Raw genomic sequence first — 19,911 nt, 5'->3', positions numbered from 1 at the left:
GACATTTAACCAACTGAGCCACCCGGGTGTCCTGGGGTTTATTATTAAATACACTAGAATATGACCTTGTAATCTAGGTCCTTTGTTACTAAGATTTAAATGTGATCTTGAACCAGCGGCCCCAGTATCCCCTACAACCTTGTTGGAAATTCAGAGTTCCAGGCCCTAACCCAGACCTACTGAGTCAGCATCTGCATTTTAACCAGGTCCCCAGATAATTTGTGTGCGTGTTCAAGTCTGAGAAGTCCTGCTGCATTTATGTTTCCACAGTTCTAGGTACTCTAGAAGGATCCCTAATAAATCAAAGACTGGTTGCTTCTGGGGGAAGGACTGCATGGAAGGGGGACTTTTTGCATGGGAAGGGCATTTTTTTTTCTTGGACCTTTCTGTAATATTGACAATTTTTAACCTGCACATCTATTACTTTAATAATACATATAAATAATAATAGCAACTATTTACAGAGCTCTTATTGATCATGTGGCATCTGGTAAGCCTGTTGCAGATGCTTTCATCTGTGGAATGGGAATGACAATGGGCTTGCAGGACCACCGAGAAGGTTAATGGGAAAATCAGGAAAAAATGAATGCTAGCTTCCCTCAACCCGGCTCCATTCAAGTCACCTTTCTGCCTGAGCTTGGAGTACACTGACTTTGTGAAATGTGACTCTGAGAAAGTGGCTTACCTCCCTGCAGTTGTAAACCAGGATCTGTTCAAACTCCTTCTCTGGCACACAACTAGAAGCCAGGGCACCTTTATTTAGGAAAACTTGTTTTAAGACAGACATACAGAGAGACCTTTGACACTAAATGATACTCAGAAAGCCAGGCTACATCTTGAATCAGTCAGGTTCCTAAAAGTATTTATCAACCATCGGAGCCAAGATATCCCAAGCTGGGGGGTGGAAAAATGTGATATGAAAGATAAAATCGCAGTGACATACGTTAAGTGTGTGAGGGCTTTGAAACAGGTTGGCTCACAATTTCTTGGCATTTGTTGTGTATATACAGCATGTAATTTACCAAAATAGCAGAGAACATTTATTTCACATAATTTTGCTATTTAAAGAAGAGAAGAGCTCGAGGAGATGGCTGTCAACTTAAAGGTCTTGTTTGCACCATCATGTAATTTGCTCCGGTAGCTTAAATTAGGGTCTGAGACTTGGTTAGGGTATATTAGATAAGATACTTTTTTTTTCATCTGAGCTTCTGGACTTGTATCCTCTGAGTTGATAATCTGCCAGACCAAAAAGGAAGCTTAGAGCTAACTGTGATTTTCACAGGGCGGCAGTTAGTGTCCTGTCATGGAGAGAGTTGGTCTGCCCCAGGGGAGTAGAGAGCCCAACTGTGGCAAACAGACTGATCTAGGTTTGGATCCCTTGTCCATGACAGCTGCTGTGCGACCCTGGGTAGGTTACTTTACCTCTCTGAGTCTTTGTTTCCTCCCTGATGGGATAGAGATGGTAATTCCCACCTCACAGGGTTGCCATGGAGATGAAAGGAGCCCATATAAACAGAGAGTGGCACAAAGCCTGGCACAATCATTCAGTGTTTCGTGTTTGCTGAGTGCTGACTGTTCTCTGAGTGCTGGGATAGATACCAAAGGGACAGAATAATAGATGCAGCCCCTGCCCTCATGGGGTGCAGCGCTCTAGTTGGGGAAATGGTAAACAAAGAAATTGTAATACATTTGCACATGAATGGATCTTGAGAAGGAAACTGAAGGGGTGCCAAGAAAAAGAATTACTGGAGGAAGAAGGAGTCAGAGTAGACCTCCCTAAGGAGGCTGAGATCAAGAGGGCTAGGAGAGTGGCGCACAGATTGGGGAGGAGAGTGTTGGGAAGAGCAAGGAAGATGGATGGTGCAAAGGCCCAGAGGTGGGATCCAAGTGTGGAGGTCAGAGAGACGGTCCAGATCATGCAGGGCTCTGGATACCACTGTGAGGATTTTCCATGTTATCCTGAGGCCAAGAGGACACCACTGAAAGTTTTCAAGTGCGCAGGAGAGGGTAGAAGATGATGAGAGTTGAGTTTTGAGAAATGAGTACACTCATCTGGTACAGGTTTCCACAAGAGGAGGAACAGATTGTGGAGAGTGTTTTAAAATATAGATTTTATTATTATTTAGGTATAGCAAGGCCAACAGATTAAGAGACGACTGCCAAGAAAAAATACACCTTGTTAGGTGAGGCAGGAGTTAACTCGTGGAGGGACAGTCCCTCCAGGGTCAGTAAGATGTCAAAACACTAGAATATAGAAAATATAAGGCATGGTTGACACAGAAGGACAGCACGGAGAAAGGAGGCAGAGAGACCAGGGAGGAGGCTGTGTGATCAGCTGTGTGAGAGGTGATGGTGGGGTGGTAGGGGGACTATAGCAGAAGGAGGAGCTGAAGCTTTTGTCATTTGCCCTCCCCACCACCCACCAATCAGTAGAGGAAGACATCTTTCCTGGGAGACCTGTCTGCAAGGCATAACAAGTGCTAACTTGTTTGGGGGACTCAGTTGGCAACGCTGATGACCAGCACCCCTCAGTTTTGTCCAAATGCTTAGCTGTGTTGTCACACTGGGGCTTCTTTGGAATCTAAGACCTATTGGCAAATGGGATTAGATGCTGTGGATCTGAAGCAGCAGAAATTACCAAGATCCCTTAAAATAGGATTTGCTTTTTGTTTCCTTTGAGACAACACCTGAGCACCAAATCACACATTGATCTGAGTGACTTGGGAAGAGTCTTTGCAGGGGCTGGACCTCTGTCTTCAAATATTTGAAGTTTGGGCATGTGAAAGATGATGTTTGTTAACTTGGATCCCAAGACCAGAACTTGAACATCAGGGTATAGAGAAGAGGGAAACAGATTTCAACACTGTCTGGGGAGCTGCCTTAGGTAGAGAAGTCCAGAGATGAAAAAGGCTGCTGTCGGAGGTAGTGGGCTCACCTTTGTGACAAATGGTCTAGGAGAGATGGGTATCCACCTGTGTGGACCAGGGATGATGATATTTAATATGTACCACTCTGTCACACCTAAATGCTATATATACTTACTATCTTATATGATGATATAAATTCAACAGCCCTGGGAGGGAAGTGTTATTCATACCCCCAACTTATAGATAAGTAAATAGAAGCTCAGAGACATTACACCAATTGGCCCAGGTTCCCTGGATAGTATATAGTGTACTAGTGTCACTGGCCTGAGTAGTTTCACAGCCCATGATCTCAACTAATTAGCTGATGCTCCTCTGAGGCCAAGAACACCCTTAGGGAACTGATTAAAATGCCAATTCCTAGATCACTGTCCTGACCTGATGCTTGTGCATCTCTGCACAGTAAAGCCCAGAGATCTGAATTTTAATAAGCTATGGATGGTGGCCACAGATGTTTGAAAGCCACCACTTGATGCCCTCCTGCCCTGGATTGGGGAGACAAGGTATGAGGGAGTGTTTGGATACAATGGATTTTAAGGTCCTTTCCATTCCTGAATGTCTAGAAGTCTGTAATTAAAGGAAATTTTAGTTTTCTGTGGATTTTATTTGTTTATACTTTCCTGCCACCCCCATCGATCTGAATAGCATTGATCGTGCTCCCTGGATAATGGACCATTAGCTTATATTCTGGACAAAAGGTAACAATCACAAATAGTTAACATTTATTAAGACCTTATCATGTGCTGATAGCTTCACTAAGCACTTGAAACTGAGGCCTGGAGAAGAAAAAATTACCTTCCCATTTGGCAGGAAAGGCAGGATTTGAATCCAGGTCTGCTTGAGTAGAGAGCCCTTGCACTTGATTTTTCTGTGCTATGGTTGCAGTGGAAGGAGGGTGGGGGACAGAAGTCTGTGCTACAACTCTCCAGGTAGTTTGTCTTTTTAATTTATTAATTCATTCAACAACGCATGCCATGAGGACCTTCTCTGTGTCAGACTCAGCTCTTGTCCTCATAGATCTTACAGTCTTTTACTAAAGGTATACTGAGGATGGAGGAAGGTGCAGAACTTGCTGGTAGAAGATTTACTAGGGTCCTGACATGACTAAGGTCAGAGAAATGAAGTTGAAAGAGAGATCCAAAGATGCTCTGGAAATGGAGAGACTGAATAATTTATTGACTACACTAAAATACTTTAGTGTCGTGGTTCTCAATGGGGCACAATTTCTTCTCCTAGGGGACATTAGCAACGTCAGAGATAGTTTTGATTGTCACAGCTTGGAGTGACAGGCTGTGACATCTAGTGGGTAGAGGCTAGGGATGCTGCTAAACGTCCTATAATGCATAGCACAGTCCCCCCACCACAAAGTATTATCTAGTCCAAAATGTGAATAGGGTCAAAATCGAGAAACCATGTACTACAGAGTAAAAGATAATTAATAACTATAACAATAATTTCCATGAGCCAGGATGATACCAGGCACACCCATCTAAAGAGCTTAGAATCCTAAAGCTGAAAATGCCTTCAAAGGTGACCCAGGGACCCCTTAGGTCTCAGGAAAGTGAATACATTGCCAAAGATCACACAGTGATTCACATACAGATCTGCATAATTCTTTTAGACAGCCAGAGAAGTGTTTGATTGGGGCTATAAAGCTATTCTTTGGGCCAGCAGACTGTGAGACGATACTCCCTATAACCTAAGGTCACCCAAGCAATGGCTTCTTTGCAAGGGGACCTTCTTTCTTTGGCTCTCAGATATTTCCCCTCTTAAGTCACTAAAACACATACCCCCTAGAGGTGAGGCTGGCATGTGTTTGAAATGATGAGGTGTGAACATCTTTGAGCTTAAGGTTTTAAAAGGTTTTGGTGGGTTGACCTTGAGGATCCCTAGGTGATTAAAATAACTCTTTGTTTTTTGCCTGAAGTAAATGATAATGAACCCCTATCTCTTCTCCTAGGCCAGGATTCTCCCCCTTTGGGGAACATTTTCTTAGTGTTCTGAAAAGGAGGCCTTGGATTCCAGGTGATGTTGGAGGTTAAGGGAAACAAATCTAGAGTGGAGGGAGACAAATAACACCAGCACTTTTCATCGAACCCTTACTTGGAGCCAGGTGTTGTCCTAAGAACTTCCCAATAATGACTATCTTGATCCTCGCAGCAGCCCTGCCGTGTAGATACTGCCATTATCGTGACTTTATGGAGGAACACCCAGCCCATGGGAGATGAAGTCACTAGTCTAAGGCCACCCAGATTTTAAAACCCAGGTCTACCTGCCTCAGAGCCCACATTTTGGCCCTTACTGCCAGTTAAGCCCAGCAGAAGTCAGTGGGAGATTCATTGAGGTAGTGGACTTAAGTTTAATCTTGAAAACAAAGCTTATGAGAAGGGAGGGAGATAGAGAATGGATTGGGCAAACACAGGATAAAGTTCAAGCTCATTGTCACATACTATGGGGCTCTATATGGCCTGGTCCTTGTCATCCTGTGCAGCCTCCCTCAAGCCACTAGTTTATTATGTTCCCTCCACTGACCTGATTTTGAGACACAATACTTTTTTCCACTACAGTGCTTTTGCCTATACTATTTCTTTTGTCCATAATATTCCTCATCCCATCTCTTTCCTTGGATGACTTACACCTACACATCTCTGGGGGCTCAACTGGCAGAGCCAGTAATGTTACTCCCTCATGGAAACCTTCACTGATTCTCCCCTTCCCCCATCTAGAACTAGTCTCATTGCACCCTGTGCTTGTCCTTTGCAGCCCTTAAAACAATTCTCACAATTATTGTGCAGTGATGTGTTCAATGTCTACCTTTCTCAGCACCAGACCAATGTCTGATAGAATTTTCTGCAGTTACAGAAATCTCTTAGATCTGTGCAGTCCAACATGGTAGTCACTAGCCACATGTAGCCATCAAGCACTTGAAAAGTGATTAGTGCAACTGAGAAAATGATTTTTCACATTTCACATATTTTATTTCTAAATTATATTTTATATTGTATATTATACTATAGTAATGATTTTATATACAAATTATATAATTTAAGTTGAAATTTAAATAGCCACATATGGCTAGTGACTAAAATATTGGACATTGTAGCTCCAACTTGTGACTTCCTTGAAGGCAAGGATTATACCTATCTTATTCAGTTTTAGAATCCCTTGTACCTAGGATGGTGTCCAAATGAATAAAATAAATCAGTCAATCAACCAATCAACCAATGTAGTCTACAAAAGTTGCTTTCAAGAAATCATCCTAGAAAGGAGAGATCTAGAGAAGTCTGACTTGCACAGGGTCACACAATAAGGCAGAACTAGATATAAAATCTTAGCCTCTGGAATCTCCTGTACATGTGCCTAAATGGACAGCAGGAGAAAAGCAGAGGTTGTTTGGGGCCTGAAAGGAATCATCCTAGAGCTGTATGAAGGAGCTTCCAAGTGCAAGGAGGGACTGTTTTCTTAGGAACTCTCATCCCTTTTCCCCCTCCTCGAACCCTATAAACTACTTAGTGGCTTATAATCTATTAACACTTGGCTTCCCATAGGACTGAGCCTGTTCCAAAGTCCACTCTTGCCAACCCTCTACAAGGCATTCTGATTTTGTAAAAAAAAACCATATTGCTCTCAGGAAATCTGCTGCCTGCAATCTGTGCACAATATACACAGGGTGTGGTTTAAAAAACATCTAAGTCGTGACTTGTAACCCACTCAGATTCACGTGGCTATTCCTTTTATTTCACTCCTTTTTTATAAATAGAAGTCAACACATTTCAGGGCTAATTTTGACTCCATTCAAATTGCAGATTACAATTCTGAAGATTCCAGAATAGGGAGCCTATATATTTTTATAACAATTTTTAAGATGTAATAATAATATTAGTTAATATATATGTTGAATGCCTTGTTTACCAGGCATTCAGCACACATTATCTCACTCGATCATTAGAGTAACTCTGTGAATCAAGGACTATTGTGAGCCCCGTTTTAGGGTGAGGGAAACTCAGTCTTTTTTTTTTTTTTTAAGGTTTTATTTATTTATCCATGATAGACATAGAGAGAAAGAGAGAGAGAGAGAGAGAGACAGAGAGAGAGAGAGAGAGAGAGAGAGAGAAGCAGGCTCCATGCAAGGAGCCTGATGCGGAACTCGATCCCGGGACTCCAGGATGGTGCCCTGGGCCAAAGGCAAACACCAAACCGCTGAGCCACCCAGGGATCCCCGAAACTCAGTCTTAAAAAGGTTAAGGCACTTGCTCATAGTCAAATAACCAAAAAGTAGCAAAGCCAGGATCTGAACTCAAGTCTGTCTTACTCAAGAGCCGATACTCTTAGCTAGTACACAATTTGGCCTCTCTGATAGATATTACGTGTATTTATGTGTTAAAGTATCAGAGAATAATCAAGAAATTTGACCTGCAGTTTAGGAAAAGATTACTTTTTATTCTTGTACTTCTTTTTGAACTTTTAAACCCTATATATATATAATTATATTAGTATATTCTACATTAGTATAAAAAAGTAAATTAATTTTTAAATTTAAATAAATAAAAACCTCTTATTATTTTTATCTTCTTTTTAAACCAGAGAGGAATTGTCACAATAGTGTCATATCTATACCTGAATAGGTTAAATATACATGAATCTCTGAGTAAATCTGTAAAGTTCACATGCTCTGACATTATTTGAAAATTTATCTCAGTAAACTGCAGTTCTAATATGTACTGTATTTTTATTCTAAATACCAGATTTCATATTTCAGTTTCTGCATTATTTCTTATTTTGAGATAATAGGTTGTTTTTTTTTAAGACATTATATTTATTTTCAACGAAAATGGTAGGTTTCCCTCGAGAGATTTACACTCAGATATGTATATGTTTATGTATTCATACATTGACCTCTGGATATTGTAACTGAACATCCTTTGGCATTTGTGAAATAATGTTGTATTACATAAGATATGCTATTTGTGGATCAATTAATAAAAACTTAAAAGTAGAATTTAATTAAAAATTTTAAATGAAAATTAATTTTACTCCAATTGAGAAGTAAACATTAACAATACCCTTCAGTATTCAGAGCCTCAGAGAGCTGTATCCGTCACACTAAAAGTCACTTGGGAGAATTTCTCCATGGTTCAGAGAGGAAGAAAAGATTTTAAGTCAGGAAAATATACATACACTAACAATGATGTATCCTTTCCAACAATCCAGACAGTGCCTACTTTTACCATCCAAATGGCTACTGCTTCTAAAAATTAAAACAAAAATCCCCATTAGTGCCCATATCTCATAGTCTAGAGATCTGCTTAACAAATCACTGGCTTGTAGTAGGAGGCATCTGTAAGCCCCTCTACGTGGCCTCTGTCCTTTCCATTGCTTGGTTGTGTTTCCCGAGATTCTGAGAGCAAATTTGATATCCCTTAAAAATTCCTATCCTCTAGCTTTGTATTCCTGATGTTCTCAGGGATAGCCTTCGACAGAGTCTCACTCTAGCTAGCTGTTACAAAAACCTTTCATTCAGAAGAAGGCAAGAGGTTTCAGCCCTCTCATTCACACACACACACACTTCATAAACAACAATACTTTGCCCAAACCTCCCCTCTAGGAAGGTATTCTGGCTTTTTTAGAAACCACTTTGCAACCATCAGTACCGTTCCCTTCCAGAAGACCTTGCAGAAAAATTAGGAATTTCACGGCATAGGAGAAAAGGCTGGGAAAAACCGATGTCATTGCATGGACTCATCAATTCGGTCCACATTTCAAAACAGCGGCTAACGCTTTCTTAAAACACAGACCTCAAAATTTCCCTTTAGGATTGCGAGCAATTAAGAGGGAAAACATAACCCCTCTCGCTCCCCCTGAAGATTCTGACGGATCTGAAAAATAGAACTGAGTCAGAGATACAGAGGCTGGACTGCTGGAGCAGGAAAATGGCTTGTCTCCTCGGGGCCTAAGTCTGTCCTCTCAAACAGTTCCTTTTAAATTCCAGAAGCCATGCACAGATGCCCCCCTGCAGGGCTCCGTGTTTTAAAGGAAAGCCTGTCTGCCTCTCCCTCGCCCCCATGATACTCACGGCAGCTGCCTTAGCTGGAATAAGTCCTCCTCCATGTCCGCGCTGCGCCAGGACGAGCCCTTTTCATGGCCCTTACATGGTGTTGGTGGAGGACGAGCGGCCGGGGCTTCAGCACCGGGGTCCGGACAGCTCCCGCGCCGCGTCCTCCCTCGGCGGCAGCTGTTCGGGGGAGGGAGCCGCCGCCGACCAGCCCACGAGACAAAGCCGCCGCCGCCGGGAGAGGGGGCGGAGAGGGGGCGGCCGGGGGCAGAGCGAGCCGCGCGGGGAGAGGGGGCGGGGAGAGCCCTTCCGCTCAGAGGAATTCACGGGCTCTCTCTGGTTGGCGACGTTGTCCTGGGTGCCTGTAGGGCACACCAGCCTGTGAAATGGCTGTCGGAGTACCAATGAGCACTCTTTGGCTGACTACGCCTCTCTAAATGTTTATTTGTGGGGATTCATTAATGTTGACATCGGCGTGATATCCTTGACACCCAGGCTGGTGTCGCAAACCAAGGGAATGAAAAATGCAAAGATGAATGCATGCATTTAAAATGTTGTTTATTGAGCACCTACTGTATGCCCGGCGCTGTGATCGGCACTGTGCATATGTGAAGCAAGTTAGACATGTCATTGTCATCACGGAGCTGTCTGGTCTAGGGAAGTGAATCCAGGAAAAAAAAAAAAAAAAAAAATATATATATATATATATATATATGTATAAGAAGGCCAAAGATCACTCATTCATTCCTTCAGTGAGCAAGTATTACTGAGTGATTTCTACAGCTCTGACGCTGGGAAATCAAAGATTAATAAAACTAAATCCCTGCCTTCAAAATCCTCCCCTATCTATGGTTTCCCCATCTTCCTCCAGCTAGAATGTCGGCCTTCTTTAGAACTTAAGCTCCATAAAGGTTTGCAAGTTTTGCTGATGTACCCCCAAGGGCCTAGAACTATAAAACTTTATTTATGTACACTGAAATTGGAATTTAATAACCCTCACTAAACTCAACTCCAGGGCTTAGCATTGTGTAAACTCAATACATGCTTGTTAAACTGGAAGCAAACTGATTTTTCATTCAGGTGAATAGGATTCAGTATCTATTTTAATCCCTGAAGAGCAAGGGTAATGATTTCTATTAGAGATGGCAAGTTGGAGGTCCATTGGTAGTGTGTCCAACTCATCCTAGTTTGCCCAAGACTTTGAGTTTTGCATTGAAAGTTCCAAGTCGTGGGATGCCATGAGTCCCAGGCAAGCTTTGACAGTTGGTTAGTCTACAACCAAAAGCGCTATCCACAGAGAGATTTATTTTGAGTAACCTGAAGGGTTAACAAGAATAAAGTGTAAAGATTCAAAACTACGAAACCCTTAGAAGAAAGCGTAGAAGTAGATCCTTATGACCTTGAGTTAGGCAGTGGTTTCTTAGACATGACATCAAAAGCATAAGTGACAAAAGAAAAAAATTAGATACATAGGACTGGATCAAAGCTAAAAGCTTTTCTGCCTCAAAGGATGCCATCAAGAAAGTGAAAGACAGCCCATGGCATGGGAGAAAATATTTGCAAATCATATACCTGATAAGAGACTTACTTCAAACAGTGTAAAGAACTCTTACAATTCAATAATAAAAAGACAATGTAATTTAAAAATGGACAGATAGAGACACCTGGGTAGCTCAGAGGTTGAGCGTCTGCCTTGGGCTCATGTCAAGGCATGATCTCAGAGTTTCGGGATCAAGTCCCACATTGGGCTCCTCGCAGGGAGTCTGCTTCTCCCTCTGCCTATGTCTCAGCCTTCTGTGTCTCTCATGAATAAAAAAAATAAAATCTTCTAAAAATTATTTAAAAAACCGGACAAATAATATGAATAGATATTTCTGCAAAGATGTGTGACTAGCTGGGGCACCTCGGTGGCTCAGTCAGCTAAGCATCTGACTCTTTTTTTTTTTTTTAAACTCATAAGAGACACAGAGAGAGAGGCAGAGACACAGGCAGAGGGAGAAGCAGGCCTCATGCAAGGAGCCCGACTGGGGGCTCGATCCTGGGTCTCCAGGATCACACCCTGGGCTGAAGGCGGCACTAAACCTCTGAGCCACCTGGGCTGCCTTCCCTCTATCTCTCTTAAATAAATCAATAAATCTTTTTTTAAAAAAATGTGTGACTAGCTAATGAGTACTTGAAAAAATGCTTAACATCATTTAGTCATTAGGGAAACGCAAGTCAAAACAACAATGAGATAGCACTCTCTGGGGGCACTTGGGTGGCTCAGTGGTTGAGCATCTGCCTTCAGCTCAGGTCATGATCCCAGGGTCCTGGGATCAAGTCCCGCATTGGGCTCCCCACAGGGAGTCTGCTTCTCCCTCTGCCTATGTCTCTGCCTCTCTCTGTGTGTCTCTCATGAATAAGTAAATAAAATCTTTAAAAAAAATTGCACTCTCTGCCCACTGGAATGCCTAGAATTAAAAAGACAGACAATAACTAGTGTTGGTGAGGATGTGGACTGGATATTCCTCTCATATACAAGTCCTGGGAATGTAAAATGGTGCAACTGCTGTAGTGAACAGTTGGGTAGTTTCTCAAAAATTTAACACAGGGTTACTCAGCAATACCACTCACAGGCATATACCCAAAAGAAATGAAAACAGTGCACACAAAACCTGTACACGAATGTTCATAACATCATCCCTCATAATAGCAAAGAGTGGAAACAGCCAAATGTTCATTAAGTGATCATCAAATTATACACTCAGAAGAGTGAATTGGAAGTGCCTGGGTGGCTCAGTCAGTTGAATGTTCGACTCCTGATTTTGGCTCAGGTCATGATCTTGGCTCCATGTGGGGCTCAGGGCTCAGCACTGAGTGTGCTTGAGATTCTTTCCCTCCTATTCCCTCTGCCCCTCCCCCTGCTCATGCTCTCTCTCTCTCTCAAATAAATAAATAAATAAATAAATAAATAAATAAATAAATAAAATCTTAAAAAAAAAACACAAAATAAAAAATGGTGAATTGTGTGGTAATTATATTTCAACAGAGCTGTTCTTTTTTTAAAAAATGATTTTCGGGATCCCTGGGTGGCGCAGCGGTTTGGCGCATGCCTTTGGCCCAGGGCGCGATCCTGGAGACCCGGGATCGAGTCCCACGTCGGGATCCTGGTGCATGGAGCCTGCTTCTCCCTCTGCCTGTGTCTCTGCCTCTCTCTCTCTCTCTCTCTCCCTGTGTGTGTGTGACTATCATAAATAAATAAAAAAAATAAAAAATGATTTTCAATAATTTTTAATAATAAATAATAAAATTTGGCTTCCAATTTTTCAACATTTCAACAGAGAGATTTCACATAATAGGATTATCAGCTCCTTGGGGAAGAAGGAAGCAGTGTTCCTCTACTGGGTCTGCCTTTCTCTCTGGCCACTACCAAGTGGAGACTCGAAGCAGCCTGCCTGCCACTATCAAGGCAACAGTCAGCCTACAGCAAGCTTCCCACATTTAGCTTCCCTCACTCCTCTGGAGACTTTTGAAGTACCCCTGAAAACTGCGAGAACAGTACTTAGTACATAATAGATATTTTAAAAATCATAAAGCATTAATGTTTTCTCTTCTTTCTTAGAAGTATGGTTATATTTTTCTAAAGCAGTGGTTTCCACCTTCGAGTGTGAGTGAGCATCCCCCAGAGGGCTTGTTAACATGCAGATGGTTGTGTGCCACCCCCAGAGTTTCTAATTCAGCAGGTCTTGGTAAGGTCTGAGAGTTTCCATTTCTAACAGGAATGGTACTGATTCATGATACTGATTCTGTTGGTCTGGGGACCACACTGAGAACCCCTGTTCTAAAGTTTTATCTGGATGAGATTATCAGCCAAGAAAAATATGACCCATGTTTGTTTATGTCTCTGATCTTTGAGACATCCTTGAGCAGATATGAATATTATAAAGGCAGTTACTTTCAGCTCAACACATTATCCATCTGTCTGGGAAATGGGGGCATGCCAAAAGCCAGATGGGTTTTATTTCACATCAGAGTAATGCATCATGATCTCTCCTCTCAGATTCTTAAAACAAAACCTATAGGGGCTGGAATAAAGACTGACAAGCTGCCCTGAAGCCTGAAATACTGAATACAATTATATGCTATGAACAAGTGATTCTCCTTTCAACTGTGTCCTGATTCCTATTATTATTAAGACAATATTCCATTAGTTATAAAAATGGCACTTAATTGTTTAAAAGGAAGCCTGTGGAGTTAAATTCATAAAGAGATTTGTCCTTTTTTTTTCCCCTTTGGAACTGAAATTAGATAAAAAACCAAAAAGGGCAAATAAGCCTTTGGTGGTAGATCCCAGCTCTGCTTGCCATGCTGGTAGGATGGCACTTCCATCTGGAGTCATTCCCAGGTCCCTGGCATTGTGCTGGGGCTGTTAATTACCTACTGACTTTACCCAGGAGCCAGTAGAAAAGGGAGGCTTGGCTAGGAGGGTAAGCCCTTGTTAAAAAATATAAAGGCATACAACTTCAAAGAGGCTCTTGGTTAATACATCTCCTTCTTTTATGAAACACAAGATGTCTAATCTACAATGAAAGAGGCCTGAAGAGGGCAGAGAAAACCTATTTTCCCCTTCAATTCTGTCCTCTTTTTCTTCCTGTATTTTGGGGCAGCTGGCTCAAAGACAAACTTTGAAGCGCTCCTAATAAAACCATCTCATCCCTCAGACATTGTGTTTCCAGAGGGACATAAAATAAGCAAGAGGTAAATGTGAATCAGTGCCCAGAACACCTATCCAGACCTAGGAAAGAGATTATCAAGCAGAAGCAGTTCAAGACATCTGAGTCAACATTGAGGAAGTGATGGTATTTTCTCTGTAGTCTTGTATTTTCAATTTCTTTCATTCAAAGTGTTTGGCGCCTGGGTGGATGGGTGGTTGAGCATCTGTCTTCAGCTCAGGGCATGATCCTGGGGTCCTGGGATGAAGTCCCACATTGGGCTCCCCTCAGAGAGCCCGCTTCTCCCTCTGCCTATGTCTCTGCCTCTCTCTCTCGGTCTCTCATGAATAAATAGAATCTTAAAACAATAAAAATAACAAATAAAAAACCCCAAACAACAAAGTATTTCCTATTTTCCCTTGTCAATTCTTTATTTACCTGTTTATTATTTAGAAATGTGTTATCTAGTTTCCAGGTATTTATTAGTTTCCCAAATTTCCTTCTGTTACTGATTTCTAACTTCACTGTAGTTGTGTCTTTGAATCTAAAATGAAACTCTCGTAGACAGCATATAGTTGAATCATATTGTCTTGTCCATTCTGCCAATCTTTGGATTTTAGAGAGTTTAATTCATTTACATTTAATGTAATTGAGGCGCCTGGGTGGCTCAGTCAGTTAAGCGTCTGCCTTCGGCTCAGGTCATGATCCCAGGGTCCTGAGATGGAACCCCGTGTTGGGCTCCCTGCTCAGTAGGGAGCCTACTTCTTTTTCTCCCTCTACCTGCCACTCCCCCTGATTGTGCTTTCTCTCCCTCTATCAAATAAATAAAATCTTTAAAAAAATAAAGTTAATGTAATCATGGATCATGTAGAAAACAAATTGCGTTTTATGTCTGTTTTGTTCCTTGGTTCCTCCATCACTGCCTTGTTTTGTGATATATGTATTTTCTAGTGTACCATTTTAATTCCCTTGTCATTTCTTTTACTATATATATTTTTTAGTTATTTTCTTAGTGGTTGCCCTGAAGATTACCATTAACATCTCAATTTATAACAACCTAGTTTGGATTAATACCAACTTAATCTTATTATTCTACAAAAACTTTGCTCCTGTGTATCTTCATGTCTCCCATGTTTTAAATTGTTATAGTTATAAATTACATTTTTATGCATTGCATAGGCACGCAATGTTCAACATAGATTTACAATTATTGCTTTATGTAGTTGTCTTTTAAATCAGAAGACAAATATGAGTTACAAACAGAAACCACATTTTTCATTTTTTAATATTACCTTTATAGTACCTTTACTAATGCTCTTTATTTCTTCAGGTGGGCTTGAATTACTAACTAGTGTCTTTTACATTTTGGTCTGAAAAATTCCCTTTAGTATTTCTTACAGGGCAAGACTGCTAGAAACAAATTTCAGTTTTTGCTTATCTGGGAATGTCTTCATTTCTCCTTCATTTTTGAAGAGTCATTTTGTCAGATATAGGATTCTTGTTTAACAGGTTTTTTTTCTGGGGATCCTGGGTGGTTCAGCGGTTTAGTGCCTGCCTTCTGCCCAGGGCGTGATCCTGGGAGTCCCAGGATCAAGTCCCAGGATCTAATCCCGCATCAGGCTCCCTGCATGGGGCCTGCTTCTCCCTCTGCCTGTGTCTGTCTCTGTCTCTCTCTCTGTGTGTCTCTCATGAATAAATAAATCTTAAAAAAAAAAACAGGTTTTTTTCTTTTACAACATTGAATATATCATATTCAATGTACTTTCTGTACCCTATAGTTTCTGATGAGAAATCAGTTGTTAATCTCATTGAGATCCCTTTCATGTGTCACCTCTCTTTCTGCTTTCAAAATTCTCGCTCTCTCCTTTCCGCCGCCATCCTGGTTGCGTGTGGTTGACTGTGATCACCATGTCTTCTCACAAGACTTTCAGAATCAAGCGATTCCTGGCGAAGAAACAAAAGCAGAATCGTCCTATTCCCCAGTGGATTTGGATGAAAACTGGTAATAAAATCAGGTACAATTCCAAGAGGAGACACTGGAGAAGAACCAAACTGGGTCTGTGAGGAAGCATCGCACATCATGAAATAGCAAACATAATTGGCACACATATTTAAGCCACATGGAGATCACATGTTCCTATCTTATCAATATGGAAACATCCTTCCTACCTGGCCAATAGACATGTCTTATCAAGAGAATGATTTTCTCTGTTACTATGCCTCTATACCAGTAGGTTGGTTCAATAATAAATGTGAGACCTTTCAGCTGAGCTGCTGTTGTGTCCTGATTTGTGAAGTACTGAATTCCCCCTCCTGTCAGATCTCACATAGCACCATCTGATAGAACTTTCTGCAGTGATAGAAATGGCCCTTGACAACGAAGTATTTAAAGTGTGGCTAGGGGACGCCTGTGTGGCTCTGTCGGCTAAGCATCTGCCTTTGGCTCAGGTCTTGACGGGGAGTCAGCATGTCTCTCTCTCTGCTCCTCCCCCTGCTCATGTGCTTTCTCTCAAATAAAATCTTTTTAAAAACAAACAAACAAACAAACAAACAAAAAACCCCACAAAATTCTCTTTGTTTTTTGACTAATTATTTATGTGTCTAGGTGTGGATAAAGAAGTGAATCCTCCTTGGAATTCACTGAGTTTCTTGGATGTGTAGATTATTGTTTCCCATCACGTACTGGAAGTCTTTAGCCACTATTTTTTCAAGTATTCTTTCTGTCCCTTTTTTCTCTTCTTTTCTGGGAGTCTCATTGTGTATGTGTTATATGCTTGATGGTGTTTTAAGGTCTCTAAAGCTGTATTCAGTGTTCTTTCTTTATTTTTCTTTCTATTCCTAAAATGGATAATTTCAATTTTTGTGTTCATTGATTCTTTCTTCTGCTGGTCAAATCTGTTGTGGAGTCCCTCTAGTGAATTTTTCATTTCAATTGTTCTTTTCAAGTCCAGAATTTCTATTGGATGTCTTTTCATAATTTCTATCTCTTTTAAAAAAGGTTTTATTTATTTATTCATGAGAGACACACACAGAGAGATAGAGGGAGAGACAGAGGCATAGGAAGAAGCAGGCTCCATGCAGGGAGCCCTATATGGGACTTGATCCTAGGACCCAGGGATCACGTCCTGAGCTGAAGGCAGACGCTCAACTGCTGAGCCATCCAGGAGTCCCAATTTCTATCTCTTTATTAACATCCTGTATTTGGTGAGACATTGTTCTCATTCTTTCCTTTAGCTATTCATACCTGTGTATAGGAAAAATCTGCCCAGTTTTCCTGAGTCAGGAAAAACCCAGCTCTCTTTCCCGTGTTTCTCTTTTACTTTTCAAACTACTGCCACATTCATCACAGTTCTGTCACCAGATTTCTAATACCATGATCTCTCATAGCAAGCAATTGTCTGTAACATCAGCTAGATGTCTTACAATTTAATTCAATCCTGACACTATTTACCTGGAGATAATGTCAGATCCCACAGGTTAAGGGCTCAGTCCCAAAAACTGCTTCCACTCCACTACAGATACCAGTTGCAATTAGTAGGTCCCCAGGTTACCTGTAACTTCTGCCCAATTTGGCTATAGACTAGAGGCTCGCATGACCCTCTTCTCGGGTTCAATTAATTTGCTAGGGTCTTTCACAGAACTTTGGGAAACAGTTCCTTACATTTATCAGTTTATTAAAGGATGTGATAAAGGATACAGATGAACAGCCAAGCATACAAATACATAGGGTGAGGACTGAGAGTGTCCCAAGTGTGTAGGAGCTTCTTGTCCCCATGGAGTTGGGGTGCATTTGCCAACTTGGAAGTTCTCCAAAGCCCTACTATTGGGATTTTATGGAGGCTTCCTCATATAGGCATGATCAATTATTAACTCCACTTCTAGCCCCTCTTCCCTCTCTGGAGGATGAGGGGTAGAGCTGAAAATTCCAACCTTCTAATCATGGCTTGGTCTTTCTGGTGATCAGCTTCCATTCAGAGCCCACTCAGAGTCACCTCAGTAGAATGAAAGATGCTCCTAGTGGTCTTATCACTTCAGAAATTACAAACTTTTCAAGAGCACTGTGCCAGAAACTGGGGGCAGATAACAAACACTTTGGAAAACTATCTGGCAATTTCTGGAAGCAATGTGCTAAGATCTTACAAGACTACTGTTTGAACAGGAGTGGGTGACTTTGTCATTTTTAGTGGGGAAAAGCAAAGAAAAGAATCCAGTCATTATTTGGCAAGACAGAAATTAACATCAAATAGGAGGCAACATACACAATTAACAATATTCATGCTCTAAAAAGCCTATAGGGGCTTGTTAGTTTAAGAAAGTGAATATACACAATGTATGAACTGATCAGTCATATAAATTATGTAATGATTACTGCAATTGCTTATTGCAAATTATTTTATAAAGGACTTACATTGAACAGCTACCTAGGAAGGGTTAAAGGTGGGCTGATTGTCCTCAGGATCTGGAGTAGGAGGAGCTTAAAAGCTGAGTTTTAGGATTTCTCTGGAGACTGGAGATCAACCAGGATATAAGTTACCAAGGTTGCAATAATTCAGAAGTATTGCATAAAGAAAGACAAAATTATATATAATATTCTTTTTTAAAAAAGATTTTATTTTATTTATTCATGAGAGACAGAGACACAGGCAGAGGGAGAAGCAGGCTCCATGCAGGGAGCCTGACATGGGACTCAACCCGGGTCTCCAGGATCAGGACCTGGGCCAAAGGCGGCGCTAAACCATTCTGAGGCACCCAGGCTGCCCTATATAGTCTTCTCCTAAAAATTGTGTTTTTTTGCGATGCCCGGGTGGCTCAGTGGTTGAGCATCTGCCTTTGGCTCATGGCATGATCCTGGTTTGGGGATCGAGTCCCGCATTGGGCTCCCTGCTAGAATCCTGCTTCTCCCTCTGTGTCTCTGCCTTTCTCCCTGTGTCTCTCATGAATAAATAAATAAGATCTTTAAAAAAATTGTTTAACTGTATAAGAAATATAAATGATCATTAAAGAAATTAAGATAACATGCAAAAGCATTCATAGGAAAATAAAAAATACTATATACCACAAAGAGATAAACAGAGTTACTACTTTGGGAGTATATCCTTCCAGTTATTTTTTGATGCTGGGACACCCATACATAAATATCTTTTTACATATTTGAGATCATATTTATCCTATGGTGGCTTGCTTTTTTTCACTTTTTTACAAGCTTCTAATGAACAATTCTGACCAAAAAGAATGTCAATTTTGATACTATTTCCCTTGTTTTTCAGGTTTTAAATTTTTAATTACATTTTGCATAAATAATGCATGCCCATGGCACAAAATTCACAAAGGACAAAAGGATGTCTTTCTCTGTCCTCTGTAACACAGTTCCCTTACAAGAGGCAAGCTGTGTTCCCAGTTTCTTGATTCTCTCTATATTTATAAACACTTAATTTTTATTCTCTCTCACAAATGACAGCATTCCATTTCATTGTCCTGCACCTTACTGTTTTCTCTCAACATCTTAGAATATTCCTTGTCAATCCACAAAGAGCTTGCTCATTTATTTAAATGGTACACAGTACTCTGCTGTGCAGGGTTACCATAATTTTGCTGAGTATTTAGGTTGCTTCTAATCTTGTAGTATTAGCAAGGAAGACCGCAATAATTATCTTTATTCCTATATGTGTATGATAAATACTTATGTCACAGAATATGCAGATTAAAAATTTCTCTAACTAGTTCAAATTGCCTTGGATGGAGATAGTCATGTGCAAGAATGCCTACTTCTTCATATAGTTGACATCGTTGTGCATTGTATTTTTCATGCTTTCAATCTAATATATATTCAGTCAGAGAAAGAGAGACAGAGACTAAGAGATCATTTTTAAGGTATTGGCTCATATGACTGTGGGAGTTAGCAAGTCCAAAATATTCAGGGTGGGCCAGCAAGGCAGAGACCCAGAGAAGAGCCAATATTGAAGTTCAAGTCTAAAGGCCATTTGCTAGCAGAATTCTTGCTTACTTGGGGGAGGTCAGTCTCTGTTCTATTCAGACCTTCAACTGATTGGATGAGACCGATGCACATTAGGGAGGGCAATCTATTTTACTCAAAGTCCACAGATTTAAATATTAATCTCACCAAAACATCCAGAATAAAGTTTGACCAAATATCTGGGCACCATGACCCAGCCAAGCTAACACATAAAATAAACCATCAGACCCAGGGAAAATATGAATTGCCTAAGTTCACACAGCCAGCTAG

At 41.0% G+C, this 19,911-nt stretch overlaps 3 protein-coding genes across 4 annotated transcripts in view; 2 read left to right on the top strand and 1 right to left on the bottom strand.

Annotated features, from left to right (window-relative positions):
- Window positions 1-9,392, bottom strand: part of LOC112676718 (SV2 related protein) — a 70,823-nt gene extending 61,431 nt beyond the window's left edge. The window contains exon 1 of the mRNA XM_025474287.3: window positions 8,998-9,392. Within this exon, the coding sequence (XP_025330072.1) occupies window positions 8,998-9,032 (35 nt within the window). The 5' untranslated portion in view covers window positions 9,033-9,392. The remainder of the gene's footprint in view (window positions 1-8,997) is intronic.
- The window catches only part of USP30 (ubiquitin specific peptidase 30), a 63,139-nt gene that overhangs the window by 9,517 nt on the left and 33,711 nt on the right, over window positions 1-19,911 (top strand). The window lies entirely within an intron of this gene.
- LOC112676722 (60S ribosomal protein L39-like) lies at window positions 15,529-15,866 on the top strand. The gene has a single exon (XM_035706372.2). It carries the CDS (start codon window positions 15,576-15,578, stop codon window positions 15,729-15,731), a length of 156 nt encoding a protein of 51 aa, XP_035562265.1. The 5' UTR covers window positions 15,529-15,575; the 3' UTR covers window positions 15,732-15,866.

Source organism: Canis lupus, chromosome 26 (genome assembly GCF_003254725.2).
Source record: "Canis lupus dingo isolate Sandy chromosome 26, ASM325472v2, whole genome shotgun sequence".
Taxonomy (NCBI): Eukaryota; Metazoa; Chordata; class Mammalia; order Carnivora; family Canidae; genus Canis; species Canis lupus.
The sequence above is the reverse complement of the archived record's forward strand: the minus strand, read 5'-3'. Positions and strand labels throughout refer to the sequence as shown.